The sequence below is a fragment of the Leishmania martiniquensis genome, chromosome 33 (genome assembly GCF_017916325.1).
Source record: "Leishmania martiniquensis isolate LSCM1 chromosome 33, whole genome shotgun sequence".
NCBI lineage: Eukaryota > Euglenozoa > Kinetoplastea > Trypanosomatida > Trypanosomatidae > Leishmania > Leishmania martiniquensis.
In genome coordinates, this window is record NC_090168.1 from 1,133,641 (window position 1) to 1,150,143 (window position 16,503).

Sequence of the window (16,503 nt, forward strand, 5' to 3'; positions counted from 1 at the left end):
GGTGCAGTCGTTCCCTTCCGACCAACGCGCATGTCCATACCGCCGTTCAAGTCTCCGCTCTCCCCTCCTCTGCCTCTTACCCCCTCTCCGCTTGCGTCTCTCTACTCCGCAGAGGCGAGGGGCTGAGACAAAGATGAATGCGCTGGCAAACAAAAGCATTCTTACCGACTATTGGCTTCTCACGGATCTGGATGGGACGCTCATTGCAACCCCGCACAAGGCCAACGGTCGTTATCTGCCCATCACACACAGCCCCTGCTTTGCGCCTGTGAAGCAGTGGTTGAGCGACGGCGGCAACGTGTGCATCGTCACGACGGCGGACCTGCGGGTAATCGACCAGGTGTACCACCCACTGAGGTCGCTTCTCAAGACGTATCAGGAATATGTAGATGAGACTGCTGCTGCGGGAACGCCCCTCCAGGCAGATGAAGCCACAGCGGCGCAGCCGCCGCGCCGTGGCTGTCTGCTCTTGTCCATTTATACCGGTGCCGTTCTGTATTGGTGCACGTCCGACTGCATTATCATGCTCTCGGAGTATGTCAGAGCTGCCCATTGCGCCACGCGCGAGTCCGTCGAGCTGGCGAAATCTTACCAGGTGCGCATGCCGCATGCTACTTTGTTTGTGGACGGAAGTAATAAGCAGTTGCGTTCGCAGCCAGAGGTGTGTGTGCAGGGCACTTGCATCGACGCCGCGACCGCTTGTCGCCTGCAGGCCCGCATCGAGTCCATCTACCTAGATTACGTTCGGGATGTGCTCTCTGGCAAGGACCCGACCGTACGCGAGTCGATGAAGTGGCTATCCCAGCGCTACCAGCGCATGTGGGGCAGCCTGCTGCAGTACCTTGATCTCATCTACAACGCTGTGGTGCACAGGCACACCACATCGCCGTTGCTGCTCGGCGAGACAGCCACGCAGGCACTCATGGCACTGGCGCACCATTCTGCAGCGGACCCGGCAGCAGTGGAGTGGAAGGTGGGGTACTTGCGCTCCCGGCACAGCTTCTTGACGACCTTCGGCATTCTCCGCATCGAGCACGTCGATTCACATGTGTGCTACGCCGAAGCCGATACAGGCATGCCGCAGCCTATGCGACCCCGCGATATCAAGAGGCAGACAAAGGCGGCAGAACGTGAGCAGCTCGTCTCCTACGCGGCGCAGGTATTGCTGGCTGATGTGCCGCCTACCATTGCGTCAAAGCTGGCGGCTGCCACATCGAAGATGGCGGCGTTTTTGGTCGATCTCCTTGAGCCCAAAATGCAAAACGTTCCGTGGCAGATGCGCGAGGCAATACTATCTGTGACGGAGGTAAATGCTCCATTCCACTCTCACAGCGTGCCCGCGTGGCCGGATGACGTGGCCAATATTGCGCAGGTCATTCTGCTTGGCCTGCCTCTGCGTCTCTTCTCCAAGTACTTCCGCTCTCACGCAGCGGCGTTGGTGCGGTGTGGTGTGAACGCCATGCCGCAGCCAAATAGCGTCGTCTTCTCCAAGATCGGTGTGAGCAAGTCCACCGCACTGCGATATCTGCTCGGCAGAGATCGTGTCGCTTCTGTAGCGGAAGACTGGAAGCCATATTTTCCCAAAGTCACCGCAAGCCCCACCGCGGGTCCGGCGAGTCGAGCAGCCAACTTTGCGGGGTGTGTCCGTAGCTATCACGGCATCGCCATAGGTGACAACCCGCAATCCACCGACTACGAGCTGACGGTGTTTCGAGATCTCCCGTTTCTGTCGGTGGAGCGGGAGTCACAGCGGGTTGAGCGGCACCGGCGCATTCTGCGGCGCCTGCGGCGCACGCAGCTTATCGAGAGCCGCGGTGGTCAGCCGTTGATGCCGGATGGCAGCCAGGCACCGTCCTATGCGGAGCTCGTCTGCAGCCTGCGCCGCAGTGGGCCCATGATGGATGATCGCCTATTCCGAAACATCAACTACGTTGGTGGCGAGGAAGAGGGCACGGCGCTTTTTCTTACCGCTCTCCTGCACTACGCCACAGCAGGCTCGAAGGGCAAAGAAGTGCAGATGACCACGGCTGCGTTCTGTGATGCTATCCACAAGGCACAGGGGACAAGCCGTGATCAGGTGATGCTGCGTACCGTTCCTGCGAAGCTGTAAGCGAGTTCGGCGGCAGAGAACACGCGCTTGAGCACGCAGCTGTCGCGATCCTTCGCCAAACCCTTTCTCGGAGGTGGGGGGAAGGTTGCAGGCGAGGCAGAGGGTGCGACACCCTTGGTGCACGTCTCGCTGCTGGGCATGTCTGAGATGGGTGCTCCTCTTTTCCCTCCTGCCCCCTCTTCGACGTCTTTGACGGCCGCTCTCCGCTGTCTCGTTCACCGCATCGCTTTGGCGCGGGCGAGGCGGCGCTTTTGCTCTGCAAACTGTGATTGCTCTTTTTCCTTCGATGCGCGTGAGCGCCTCCATTGTAACGCTGCCTGTGCTTCTCGCGCTCTCTGTGTGTCTCTCGTGCTCATGCCCCTCCTCCCTTCCTCTCCGCTACACGCGTCCCTGCGGCCTTGGGCGTCGGTTCGGAGGCCTCGACAGGCAAAGGCGAGGTCTGGGCGGGCGGCATCGGGGAAGCGGCTAACGAAGAAGGGTAAAACGGCAGATCGCCAAAGTAGCCATGAGGCCGCACCCAGAAAAAAGTGAAGAGCGTTCAAGAGAGGCAGCGGCGCAGCGTGTCTGCTCACGATTCGTACTCAAATCTGGACGGAGGAGCGCTGCGGCGCCACTCCTGGGGCCGCACTTCGAGGTCATGGTGTGGGGTAGCGCGACGACGCGCCTCGTGAAGAGTGACGCACCACTTTCCCACCGCTGTGCCTGGTGCCTTCTCTCTCTCTCGCACGTGGAGCTCCCCCACGGGGATCGTCTCAACGTCGCCTGTCTTGCCCAGCATGTGCTACACACCGCTGCATTTCGCCCCATCTTTTATCCTCCCTCTCAAACGTTTTGGGGCGCACATCGTCCGCTGTCAAAAAACACCATGAGTCGCGCCGAGAGCATCACATACACTCGTACGCTTACCAACGCACTCCACGTGGTCCATACCTCTGCGCTACCCCCTCCCCTCCCTTCCCTTCCCGTTACCACTCCCTCTCTTTGTCACTGTTCAGTCATCTGCGCTTGCTCCCTCACTGAGTACCCCGTAGACTGTGCACTGGCCGCCTTCAAAGGCTTACAGCAGCTTTCTTCATCGATCTCGTTTGGTAGTCGCCCTCGTCCCCTGTCACGAGCGACCGTGCGGCTTCCATAGCTTTCCTCGACGTCGCAGAGCCGTCTTCACCATTTCACGGCGCGCCGCATCGAGCCGCTTCGTTCGCGCCCTGATGTTCACGGAAACCTCAGAAAAGTACTCGGCGGCGGACGGGACGATGAATCAGCCCCTCGAAAAGAACGAGAAGAATGTAGCGGATGAGTATACTGCCGTGGAGGAATTTGCGCCTTCCACGACGACGGTCGCCTCAGGTGCCGCTGGTGACGCTCGCGTTGGCGCTAGCTATGCCGAATACATGGAGGCGAAGGCGCAATTGGAGGAGGCACGTGCCTCACACGAGCGGCGCGTGCAGGAAATCGCCCAAGACTCGCTGGGGTGCGACATCAACTCCATCCCCTCTCTGGAGGAGCTGCGGCGCGAGCGTACGCGTCTGACAGAGGAAGTGCGCCATCACAAGGACGAGCAGGACTCCCTCGCCCTCGACATTGAGGGGCTGGAGGGCGCAGCGGATGTATATCAGCTGGCGGCCCGCGTGCAACGGCTGGAGCACTTTGTCAAGCGCGCAATGCAGTACGTTGAAGAGACGCTGCCGCTCGAAGTTGAGAAGACGGTCGAGGAGGACCGCTATCAGTCCAACCTGGAGCTGTGCGCCTATATCCAGGGGCTTCAGAAGAGGCGCACAAACACGCTCCAGAAGATCGCCGCCGTGCAGGAAATGATGAACAAGAGGAGTCGGCTCCAAAGCGCCTTCGACGAAGCTGTCGATAAGCCCGAGAATGAGGACCCGATGGAGGCCAAGGCGGCGAAGCATACACAGGAGAACAAAGACGAATGCGCCGTGCTGCATCAAAAGATCCGTAAGTTCCGCTCCATGGTGACGAAACTGCAGATCGATATCGCAAAGGAGAGCAAGGAAAGCAAGAAAATGGAGGACAGGATGTGCGCTTGCATCCGGAACGTTGAACTCGCCAACGCGCGTGATGCGCGGCTGTGCAAGGAGCTGAACAGCCGCAACTCTGCGGTGACGACGAACTCGCAGCTGCTGATGGATCAGCTCAACGTCGAACACTACGGCTTCGACAGTACGTTAAAAACAAGGCAGCTCTTGGAGGACATCAAGGACCGCCAGACCGCCGGGGATGGAACGCTAGGAGACCAGTCGCAACACATGCGTGACGCCTCCTTTGCCTCGCTCGGCACACCTCAGTCGCGCACCAACTCGATGACCGCATCCCAGCGAGCTGTCAAGCTGCCGATGGTTGCAATGAAGAGAACAGAGTCGCAGCGAGCTCGTGATAACGCCGTGCGTGAAGCGCGGGAGGAGTTATCACAGTCGCTGCGCCGTACGAACAGCACTGGCAACAACCAGCTTTCTCGCGCCGCGTCGTTCTCTAAGCCGCCGCTGGTGGCCATGAAGCCGACGGCGTCGCAGCGCAGCCGCGACAGTGCTCTTCGCGAGGAACGCGAGGGGGCCTTGGCTCTCCGCTCTCGACAGCGCAGCAACTCCCTCGGCTCTGAAGTCCGCACGCCATCCGTGTCGGCAAGGCTCGGCGCTTAGCCGCTTAGCGCTGAGGGAAAGGTGGACGGGAAGAGAGAGACCGATGGAGGGGAAGGCAAATGTGCTCGTAGCAGGTGTGACACAAGGCAGTGGCCTTCGCCCGTGTTCAACCAAGAGAAGAGAGATGCAGCGTATGTGGCGTAGCAGCGCTGAGGACGCTGGACGCATCACCGGTCGTCTAATTCCGTAGAAATGGTCACCTTCGTATCCTCTCCTCGTCCTCTCTTTTCGTTCCCCCCTCTCCCCCTCTCCTTCTTGCTCGTCCATCTATTGTTGCGCGTGCTTGAAGACCGGAGTCTTACGGCGCAGCTATTCTCTATGACGACCTCACGCCCCGCTTTGGCTTTGTTTCACTCTCCTCTGTTCGAATCTGTCTGTTCATCTTTTTTTTCATGTAGTTGATGTTGGCTTTCAACCCCTTACCCCCCTCCCCCAACTCAGATAGCCTGTACCGTGAATGGAATGCAGGTGGTGACCAAGAGAGGAACTTGGATGAGGGTGAGAGGGACGAAGGTGGGTGGAAGCGGAGGGCTTGCCCTCTGCGGATTCCTCTGTGCCGTTGTGTGGGAGTGCGTCTTTTCGCCCGTGGCAGTAGTGAGCGAGCTGGAGCGACAAAAGCAAACGATCCTTGACACCCTTCCCACCCCTTCTGCATGCGCGCGCGCGCGCTCTCGCTCTCGCTCTCTCTCCTCACTGTGCTCGCCCACCTCCTTCCATTCCTCTTTTTCTCCCCTCTTACTTGTTTTTCGATGTCTTTTTTGGCTGTTGTGTGTTTCGTTGATGCCTTTCCCTTTCCTGTTTTCTGTCCGTACACACCCCTGTGCTACACACACACAGACTGTCTCTCTCTCTCTTTCTGTGTGTGTTTGTCGGCCACGTCCACCGGAGCGATTCAGTCATAGTTTTTTTGTGTGTGTTGGTCTTCATCGGTTCCTTCTCTTTTCCACGTATTTCTTTTTTTTTGTTGTGAAGGACTTCTGTTTGGTGTTCGCCATAACACCTCTCTCCCCCCACACAATTTTTTTTCTTCCGTTGTCGCCTCTCCGTGGAAAACAAACAGCCAACAAACGAACAGCAAAAAAACACACAGGCGGGGGAGAGAGAGACAGTGTGTGTGTGTGTCTGTGTGTGTGTGTGCTTGAGAGAGTGAGAGGGAGAGCGGGAGGCTGACGCGGTGAGCAAAACGAGAATAGAAAAGAGAAAAAAGAAGCCAGCCGGCGCAAGCGGCGAGTGCCGTTGGAATGAGCAGCGAAGGAAAAAAGTCGCAGCGGCTACATGGCACTCACCTCCCCTGCGTGGATGGCCTGGATGCGCGCGCGTGTGTGTGTCTATCTGTCTGTGTGCGCGCATGGAGGTCTTGGGGGAAGAGGGTAGCGGGGCAAGTAATGCGATCACACCCTTGGGGAGTGGGACGGGAGCGATAGCGAATAGTTTGCCTGTAAGGAGAGCTTTATGTCCACTGCTTACGCCGCATCGCGGCCCTCTTCCTCCTACTCCTCCTTCTTCCTTCCCCTCCCCCCTGATGCTTGTGTTTGTGCGCGTTTGTGGATTTGTGTGTTGCCGCGCTCTATTGTAATTCATACCTCAACGAACCTTCGCAAAAAGGGGAAAAAGATCTCACGTTTGCTGGACTGAATCGTTCTAGCTGGGCTCCAGTGAGTCGTTACTGCGCCGACGGTGCATCGCCGTTTCTTTGTCTGCCATGCACACCCACAAAGAATCGCCCATGAGCTCTTCACTCCGCAATTCCGATAAAGTGTCGACCAGCCTACAACGCAAGTGTGGTTTCTCTGAACTGCTTGCTTTACAAGGAACGCGTGTGGGGTGGTGTGAAAAGTGGCGCTCTTTTTTTTTTGTGTGTGTGTGGGGAGGGGTGACTCATACCATGAGCGGAGCAACTCCCTCTTTCCTTACCTCCCTCGTGGAGTCTCTCTCTCGAGAAGCAGCCGCCTCCTCTGCTTCTGCAGAGACACTCACCTGCCCAGCCTTCGTCGTGATCGATGGCGGCACCGATCCCCATGGGGGCTCCTATGCTTTCGTTTGCCCCCCCTCTCTCTCTCGTCGCTTCTTTCCAATAGGTAAACGCGCACATCTATTACTCCACAGGCGGCACATTGAAAGACTGGCCACGCATCGTGGACGTACGTGTGTGCGCAGTGCCTTGACCTGACCACCGTCCGCAGCTCTCATTGCGTGCGCTGCGCGTCATCACACTGACATTGCCTTTTGGTTGACAGCTGCTTCTTCTCCGTCTTTATCTTCTTGGCCATCATGACTTCTCTGGACGTCGACACTCATGAGGCAGAGCCTCTCATGGAGGAATTGGCCCCCTCTGAGGCAGCAACGTGGTCGACGGAGACGTTTCTGCGCTTCTCGTCATTCAGAGATGCGTACAGGGCGTGGCACGAGACCGCCGGCTTCTTTCAATGGCTGGAATCAAGCGACTACGCTGTGACGCTGCTCGCCGCTTCGAATCTGCGTCCTCTCCGCTTTATCACAAGGGAGCGAGGCCCAATGCCGAGAGCGTCCTCGTCGCACGATGTCGGAACACGCGCTGTGCATCTGATGCTGTGTGCGCCGTGTTGCAACATTACAGTCGTCCTCTCCGAAGAGGAGCGGCGAGCACTGACGAAGTTAGCACGGGTCTTCCCATTCCACGTGCGCCTGAATGGTGTAGCTACACGAAAGGAGGGCTCCAATACTGCAGTGGTGCACACTACGGAGCTGGAGTGGCAGCATGGGATTATAGCTGGCTTGCTGGCGCGCGCTCACCGAGAGGACTGCGCTTGGCGCGACCGACATGCTGCGGACGCGAAGGGCAGCGAAACAGAGGATACCGCGGTGCCATGTGCGCGCCAAATCCTGCTAGGCAGTGCATCGTTGTGTGTCACGGAGTCGACCACAGTTCGTTGCTTCTGCGCCGCATTGAAACTTCGCTCGACAGGCGCTGAGACATCCACCAACGCCGCAGCTCGGGTGCGTTGCCTGCTTCCACGAGGCACCCCGCCGAGCGTGGTTCGGCAATGGATGGAGGAGACGCTAGCCGTCCTCGAACCCGCGCCGTCTGCGGTAGGCAGCGAGGCTACATCTGTCGCGCCACGGCTGCGTTACTCGGGGAGCAATGCGAATGAGCGCATTCTGCAGCTCTTTTTCACCCCAAAGAAGCGTCCTAGGCCAGAGACGATCAGCGGAGGCGCTGTCTCTGAAGCCGGCGTAACAGGGGAAGCGGTGCTGCAGTACATGGCGTTGCTGATGTCCCTCTACGGGTACATCGCGGTTTCAGCCAATGACACGCGGCCGGTGGAGGCAGGGACCTCAGATGCTGAGGATGCCGCATCAGGGCACGAGGCAGTTGCCGCTCGTGCGAGAAGTCGCCGGTCTCCCCCCCTGGACGGACCGCAGTGCGACTGCCCATCGACGATACGACGGCCGACGGACGAGGGGGGGGGGAGCCGGCGAACGCACCGGGAAACGGTGACACAGTCGGAGATTATGTCTGACGCCGACACGATGAGGCTTCTCGGATGGCGCCTCCGGTGTCAGTTCTGCGCCTGCGGCCCTCCCATCATGGCTGTGCGTGAGGGCGTCACGACCATCACGACTGCTGCCGTCACGGTGACAAGGACTATGGAGTCTGTGTGCACACCCACTGGCACTACTGCTCCCCCAAGTGCCCACGCGTTCTGCGAGGAAGCGCGGGTGGCTCTAGAGGAAGAGGCCCATGCGCTGCCGCTTGACAGAGGAATGGGAGGTGCAGTAAAATGCGGTAGGGGTGCTAGCAGTAGCGGGGGCAGCGAAGATGTTCTGGGGACCCTTGCAGAGGTGGAGGCGGCTCTGAGGAGCGCTGACCGCAGCCAGCGTAGCGACCAGCTTGAGTCGGAGGTTGAAGCACGAGAGGAAGGCGACGAAGATGCCGTTCCGAATACTACGCAGCTGCCACCGCCCGCTCGAAGCAGCGTAGACGAAGAAAACGACGACCACGAGGCCGAAAGCGTGTACACAGGCAGTGAGGTGGACAGGAGCGTCGGCAGAGAGGAAGGAGTACCCGCAAAGGCGGGATCAGGGGATGCCTTCGGCAGCGGTGCGGCACCCCTCGATGAGCAACGCACACAAATGAGCATGGATGTTGCTCTCTCACAGGCGGAAGCGACTGCGCCTCCTGTGGCCGCTGCTGCTGATTATACTGCTGTGACCTCTCCCCCCGCCCTCAACACGGCCACCACCAAGACGGTAATGAGGAGAGCAACGCGGTCGGTCACCACTATTACGATAACCTTCTCAAAACGGCCAACATTGCAGGAGGGCAGCCAGCAGCCACGCGTCGACGTTGCGACCGTCGGCCACCACGACAGCTGCCCATGGTCTCGACTGTTCCTCACCGACGCCATCGACGCAACAGCGCTTGCGGCACCGCAGCGCTTTATGGACTTCACATGGTCGGTGGGCACGGACAGTGATGCAGTGGGTGAAGAGAGCGTGACAAATGGCAGTAACGATGCGTCGTCATCCGTACCGACGCCTGGGGAGCAGGCCGCATGTGACGCACACGATGCAGCGGGCAGGGCGAGTGCCGATGGCGAAGGGCTACTCGTGGAACCTCGTGACCCCCCGCCACTCGCGGGAAAGCGCTCGCATCGGACGATTCTCATCTTGCGCTTTCTTCTGCCGGAGGTGGAGCGCCTCATCACGGCATGGAGACTCAGCGAGGAATGGGAGCGCACGCAACCGAGCGGGTATCTGCGACATCCTTTATGGCGCACATGGCTCACGTCCCAGACGCTGCACCCTGTGCACACGGAGAGCGCTGACGGCGTCATGGAGCAGTACTTGCGCACCCTTGAGCGACACCTGATGCCACCACCGTGCACCGCAGAGGAGGTGGAGATGTGCGAAGCACATCCTATTGCCGCGGCTAATGACCGAAGCCGTGACCGCAGCGTGCGCCGCCAGCCAGGAGCAGGGACGATGGTAAATGCGGAGCGGGAGGCGCTGGGCTCGTTGGGGAGGCTTTGCGTGACGATTGGCGCTCCTCTCTACAGCAGCAACTTCACCTCCTCCAGCCAGACTCTAGGGGCTGCCTGGGATGTGGCTACTCGCTCGCTGCACGAATGCTTCGCCAGCGGCAAAAGGGCGACGGGGTCGGGCACAGCAGCGCGATCTGGTGAAGCGCGTAGGTTACTGAGCGAGGGGCTGCGATCGCTGCTGCAGGTTTCAGGCGCCTCAGCAGCCCAAGGTGCCACTGTCGGCAGCGAAGCTGGGCTGAAAGGTGCCATTACTTCGGCAGCCAACGAAGAGTCGCGAGAAAGGGAGGAAGGCGCCGCGGTGTGCGCCTTCCTCAGGACTGTGGAGGCGCGCTACGCAGACAGCATCTCTCACGAGGGCGGCTCCAACGCTTCACGGTTTGGACTCGCGCTGCAGCGCGAAGCTGTTCCGCGCGCGTTGCACGAGCTGGCCTCCTTCCTCTACCCAACAATGGAAACTCGAGCTGCAGACGGCACCAGCCCTACTGAAGCTCCTGTTTATGTTGTGAAGGTCGCCCCTGGGAGCGCGAATGCGTCACCATCCCTCGGCCTTAGCGATGCAGATCGCTCATGTGTGATGCAGTACCTGCAAGGCATGCATCGCATTGCTCAGGAGGAGCACCTGCAGCTGCAACGGATGCGAGAGAAAAGGCAGGAAGTGCCGCGGCTCGCCGATGCAAAGGCGACCGCAGCGGTTCGCATCCCTGCCCCCTCTGCCGCCGCTGCCGCTGCCTCAACGCCTTCTGCACCAGCGGGGCGCGCACCACCCGCCCATTCAAATTCTGGAAAAGGACGCGGGGGTCAGCAGCAGCGCTCGAAGGGCAACAAGGCTCCCAATTCATCGCCACACCAGCCGCAACTGCCGAATGAGAAGCAGCGCCCACCAGTGCTCCAGCCGCCACCGAGCCATGGCAATTCCACGGTGCCATCGTCTTACCCGTCATGCCCATCCAGCGTTTCGTCCGTCTTTCCAGCGGAATTGCGCCACAGCAGGGGCCCTGCGCTGCCCTCTCTCGGCTACGACAACCTGCCCTGGGCATCTTCTCAACTCTTCCTCCAGGGTAGCACTGAGGTGTCACCACCGCCGCAGCTGTCGCCGGCGCTGCATCAGCCGCACAGCATGATGGTGAACAACGCTCTGCATCCTATGCGTGCCTCTCCGAAAGGTCAGGCGGGCGGCACTGGGCCATTCGACCCTCCAAGCAACATCAGCCTCTTCCCTGCACCGAATGTGACTCCGGGCACTGGTCAGGATCCCATTTTTCCCGGTAGCAGTCGTGGCGGGCGAGAGCTTGCTCGGGCTGGCTTTGCTGACGATGATGGGACCTTCTTCTCGGCTATGCACCCCTTCGGGTGGTCGCCTTTTCCACCAGGTCCATCGGAAGGGGATAGCGCCACCTCTATGACAGCAGCCCTATATGCTCGGCAGCCTGGCGCCGCCCCTCCATCCGTTCGTGTCGGCGGCCCTCCTCCTCGCGGCAGCGACTCCGTTTTGGGCAGTGTTAACGCGAGCAATCTCAGCAGCGACAGTGGCAGTGCTGCTGAGGATGTGCGTCTCTCCAATTGGAGCAACAGCTCGACGTCGCAGATACCAGCGCACGGTGGTGGTGGCAGTCGCGGGGTCAGTTGCCAAAGTGCATCCCCTGTGCTTCGTCGAGACGGCGCTGGAGGTGGGAATCGTAGAGCTGGCGGTGCCGCAGCGCCTAGTGTCCTTGGCGCTGCGGCGCCGTTGTCCGCCGCTTCGCAGAAGGCGTCGATGCCGGCTACCAGCCGCGCCCGAGGAAGCAAGCAGAATCTACAGCCACCGGCGCCCAACAGCCAGCCGTCACCGAAAGTAAGAGGTGGCTCTCCTGCACTCGGCGGTGGAGGCTCGAATGTGCATGCACCACCGGCTCGCATTGGTGGTGGCGGTCGCAGTGGGCAAGGCCGAGGTCGTGGTGGCGGCCAGCGGCGCGGAGGTGGAGGCCGCGGTGGTGTTGCCGGTGCCGGTAGCGGCTTTCGACGAGGCGGCTGAAGAGGGTGATGTCTTTCTTTGGGTTCTTGCCAAATGTGCGCGCCACCCGAGCAGTGTCTCGCTGTTACCTCTCGCACCTCCTTTCCCTGCAGACGCGTACTCGAATGAAGCCCATAAGCTTTCCCCTAAATTCGTGTAGGCTGAGGCACTGACGCACGCGTGGCAGTATGGGTGCAGCGGAGGGCGCTAACAAATTGGTGGACCCCCGTCTCTCCATAGACGGCGGCATGATCACCTACAAGTAGCCTAGGAATTCAAACGTCATTTACGGCGACCCTTGCCAGATCTACATACGCTCCCCGTACCTTCTTGGGGCCGTTGCATGTGCTCTCTTTTCTCCTCGCCGCAGACGCGCTCGCCTCTTCAGACCTTTCGCCTGACGCTGCTCCTCTTACAACTCATCTCTTAGTCGACACCGTGTAGGATTTCGTCGGCCTCTGCGTGGGCTTCCTGTAAGCGTCCACTGCTACTACTCATTCCTCCCCTCTACCCCGCCTTCCTCGTTCTGTGATTGCGCTTGCTGCCTCCAACTCCACGTGCACGCCTGTATGCCGGTGCACTTTGCCTCATCACTATAGAGTCAACGCCAACACACCTCTTTATCCACTGCCTCCCTCATTTCGCCCTATCTTGCCCCCTTACCGACGTAGGTTGGGTGGAACTGGAACACACGAAGGAAGCGAGCAGCCAAAGAGAATGGCTCTTGTTCCACATACACAGGAGGTGCAGCGGGAAGTAGAGTCGTTGCAGCAGCTCCGCCGTGCGCTGCATGAGGCCTACCTTGTGGAAGCCAAGGCAGGCCTGCGCGTCGGGAAAGATGCGAGCAAGCCGCCTTCCGTCACGGATGCACGCCGCACTGTGGACGCCCCTACGTTGAGCGTGCTGAAGTCGCCCAACTACCCCTTCACCCTTTGCGAGGAGGCTCCGCCGTCGTACGTGCCGCCGCCGGTGCCGTACGACGTTGAGGGCAAGATTGAGTCGCTCAAGAAGCGCGTGCTGCAGGTGCAGGAGGACTTCCAAAACTATCAGAAGCGCCACAGCCGTGACGGTGCGCCACTGCCGGCGTCTCAGGTGATTGACTTCTTTAGTAGCAACACGACCTACGCTGAGGTGGCGTGGGAGGTGTCGTCGCTGCAGTGGTTCTACCGCTGGGTCCTCTCGCACTCGATCAGCCACTTGTGGAACTGCAAGGAGCAGCTTGAGTACGTGCTCACCGACGACAGCAATGACCTGCCGCAGATGGTGGAGGAGATGGACGCGTGCCTGCGAGCATACCCCTTTTCGGCTGCCGTCTCCATTCTCGACAGTGATCGACAGGCAGTCGTGGCGCAAGAGCGTCGCCGTCTTCGATCTGTTAGCCGCATTTACCGTGAAAACGTGCCGGCGACTGCCGTCACAGCCGCGACGAGCTCTTACCTCAGTCCGGAGGAGAAGTGTATGTACCAAGAGTTCTTCAATCAGTCGGAGCACATGGTTCTCCTGCTTAACCACACCTTGATGCTGAACAAGGCCAATAGCGCATACACGGCCGGACTCAAGCCCGGCGTTGACACCATGGGTCAAGGGCTGCTCCTCAAGTCGCAGAGCTCAGTCCGTGGCTACTCGCAGGATAGTGGCACCCTGCTGCTGCCGAACGAATCAGCCATTGGCGTGATGGACGTTGACAATCTCGCCAAAGAGACCCTTAACGCCGTCTCCGCCGAGCAGGAGGTGATCGCAACTCTTATGAAGGTGATCAGCGAGCGCCAGGAGCGCGGTGAGTGCTTTGAGATGTCAGCTGCCGAGCAGGAACGTACTCGTGCCGCGCAAATTGCCGTATACAGTTGTGTGCTGAGCGACATGAGCCTCATGGCGTGCCAGATGAACCTCACTGTCGAGTTCATGGAGCACTACGAGGCGTGGCTAAAGCTTCGCGGGTACGACTCTCACGAGCAGCTGATGACGGAGCTATCAAAACACAGTGGTGGCACGCCGTGGCCAACGCTCACCGCGTACGAGCTAAACAGCACTGACGGCGGACATAGCCATTTTGTGCCACCACCAGAGGATATCATTCGTTTTTACCACCCCTCAGAGAAGATGCCGAGTGAGAGTGCGGATGTGAAGAGCATCACTTCGCTCCGAGAGGACTACAAGCGTCTTGGTCGCAACGTCACTTCGACAGCAGGTGCCTCCACCAACAGTGCCGCTTCCTTCCCATCGGCACCGCCATCGGCAGCGCCTCCGAAGGCGGCGGCGGCTGGTGATGATCACATGGTTGTTTCACCGGCATCTGTGAGAGCTGCCATGTTGCACGAGGCAGACAGCGATGTAGCGAACGCCTTTTACGCACTTCTCGTGCACACGGACAAGGCACTGCGCAGAAATGGTGCCGCCGCCGCCACGAAGGGCGACTCCGTCGAACGCACCTGGCTGATTGCAGGCGTGCGCTACGCTGTCATCAAGATGCTTCGACGAGATTGGAGAGCCGCTGAAATAGCGAGAGATATGCTTGCCGTGGAGGAGGCCCTTCTTGCCGTGCTGAATGGAAAGAGAAACTTCTCTCGCATGACGCCCGCAGCTGCGGCGCTCTGCGCTATGGTGCAGGAGTTGGTGCGGCTCACTGTTGCGCGCAGCACGCTGCGCTCCCTCATTACGGAGGTGTCGATCACGGTGCACATGCCCGAGGACGCGGACAACTACGCGAAGGCGGTAGCGGACGTGACGAACCCACTGGGGCACGAGCGATGGGGTTCTCTCGTGGACGCTCTGTGGTTTCAGGTAGACCCTTCGACTGCCTCGAGTGGCGGGCTCATATTCCAGCCCACAACAGCGGACGGCGCGGCGGTGGGACCGGTGCCGTGTAACAAGCAGGGCGCTCTTCATTTTCTCTACATGGAGACCATTGACATGCCACCTCATGCAATGACCAGTGGTGCAGTGACGATCGCGATGTGCTACCGACTGCCTCGCATGTCGCCCGGCGCGGAGGCGAGTCGGCGCGTGGCACCCACGCTGGCCGCCGTTGCTGAAGCGCAGCCGTCAGGGCGAGGTGGCCTCTCTCGCTACTACCTTGCGCATCGTACGCTGGCGGCACTCTCTGAAGTAGAGACGAATGGCCTTCTTCCCTGTTTTGCGTGCCGCGTTTCAGAGGTGGGCGCCGTACCCCTTGCCGAGATGATCCACGTCGCCTTTGACGACGGTAATACGAGCTCTCTTGTGGACACGAATCATGTGCCGCACCTGTGCATGCTGCCGCCTGCGGCAATGGCGCTGAAGAGGATGGAGGCGCGAGTGGGGGTGGCCCCGGTACCAACAAGCTCGACGGATGAAATGTACGTCGCGTACATGGAGCCCGTCAGCTTTCACTCGATCGGACTTCTTGTGGGCGGCCTACTGGAAGACATGGCGGCTCGCGCACCGATTCTGGGCGATCTTTACATGGCTGCTGCCACCGTTCGGGAGCAGGCGCTGTCTGATATGAAGAGTGGAGCCGTGCCAAAGGGGTTCGCCAACACGAGCGCGCATCCGACTTCGATGGAATGTGCACCCTCGAAAGCGCGCGTCATGAGTATCCAGCGTGAGTCGGTTGCCAACCGAAATTCCAAAGTGGCATCGCGCCTCATCTCGCCGCTGCTGCGCCACATCGAGGACAAGATCTCTTCTTTGCAGCTTGGCGAGGGCAGAGGCCACCCCGTCGGCGGATCGAACACGACTGGCACTACCACGCAGGCGTCGGTGTTGTTGCCCCGCGGGACGTCAGCACGAGAGCCGTCGTCTGTGACTAGTCGCCCGACCCAAATGGTCAACTGCGGCGACACCACGTCGCCGTCCCCCTCGGCGGTGCGACCGAACCGGCTCTAAGCACAGGCCATGTGCTTGCGAGCTCACCTACTTTCATGTGCGCTGCATGACACCCTCTCTCTGTTTTCGTACATGTTGTCTCTTGTCTTCGTCTCAGGGAGGCGGAGGTGGCGTGTACGGACATGTCTGTCCGTGTGTGTGTGTGCGTGTCGGCGAGGGGCGTGGGAAAGGCCTCCGTAGATGATGGAGTGCACTGCTGCAGGCACAGAGGGATCAGGCCAGAAGGTACTATGATGAGATTCAACTGGAAGGAGAGTCTGCCGGGGAGGGGCATGCTGTTGGAAGTGCCCGACGGTCAAGGGGGGTGCACGAGGCTGGGAGGAGGTGAGGTTTACAATGGCGGCGTTGCCTCTTGGCTTTCTCTCTCACCGGTATACGCCGTGTCATCTGACCCCTCCTCGTGTCTGCCACCTCTGATGTGCGGTGCCTTTTTTTTTCGCTGTGGCTGACGGTTTTCTTTGCTCTCATTCACTCATGCGCTCTGCTCCGTACATCCTCCCCACTGGCGGCCTCGTTCGGCGCTTCTGACCCACTGTCGCTGTGGGTTTGAAGGCGTCAGATCAGTGCTTTTCTTTGCTTTACATTGTTATGTCCAGTATCACTTTCCGGCACTTTTTTTGTGCCCCCCCTCTCCTCCTCTTCGGTTGGAGGCCGTGCCACGTGTATTCCTCGTCCATGTATGCACATGCATCTCCGTGTGTGTGTGTGCTTCCCGATGGGAAGGGGGTGAGACGGCGACTCCTTTCGAAATCGCTCGACCTTTTTCGTTTCCACCTCTGTTTCTCTTTGACTGTACGCTTTCGTCTCTCTCTGTGTGTATGTGTTGTGATTTGTTTTCGTCTCTCTCTACCGCGACGCATC

General features: G+C 59.7%; 4 protein-coding genes across 4 annotated transcripts; all 4 read left to right on the plus strand.

Moving 5' to 3' along the window:
- Positions 1–133: 133 nt before the first annotated feature.
- LSCM1_02750 (uncharacterized protein) lies at positions 134–2,110 on the plus strand (the record flags this gene model as incomplete). Its single annotated transcript, XM_067320325.1, has 1 exon — positions 134–2,110. One exon carries the CDS (start codon positions 134–136, stop codon positions 2,108–2,110), a length of 1,977 nt encoding a protein of 658 aa, XP_067175700.1.
- A 1,208-nt stretch (positions 2,111–3,318) lies between these two features.
- On the plus strand, positions 3,319–4,764 carry LSCM1_02751 (uncharacterized protein; the record flags this gene model as incomplete). Its single annotated transcript, XM_067320326.1, has 1 exon — positions 3,319–4,764. The coding sequence occupies one exon, from the start codon at positions 3,319–3,321 to the stop codon at positions 4,762–4,764; it is 1,446 nt and encodes a 481-aa protein (XP_067175701.1).
- Positions 4,765–7,035: 2,271 nt separating this feature from the next.
- On the plus strand, positions 7,036–11,799 carry LSCM1_02752 (uncharacterized protein; the record flags this gene model as incomplete). The annotated part of the gene is made up of 1 exon (XM_067320327.1): positions 7,036–11,799. The coding sequence occupies one exon, from the start codon at positions 7,036–7,038 to the stop codon at positions 11,797–11,799; it is 4,764 nt and encodes a 1,587-aa protein (XP_067175702.1).
- A 696-nt stretch (positions 11,800–12,495) lies between these two features.
- Positions 12,496–15,642, plus strand: LSCM1_02753 (uncharacterized protein; the record flags this gene model as incomplete). The annotated part of the gene is made up of 1 exon (XM_067320328.1): positions 12,496–15,642. The coding sequence occupies one exon, from the start codon at positions 12,496–12,498 to the stop codon at positions 15,640–15,642; it is 3,147 nt and encodes a 1,048-aa protein (XP_067175703.1).
- Between the last annotated feature and the right edge of the window lie 861 nt (positions 15,643–16,503).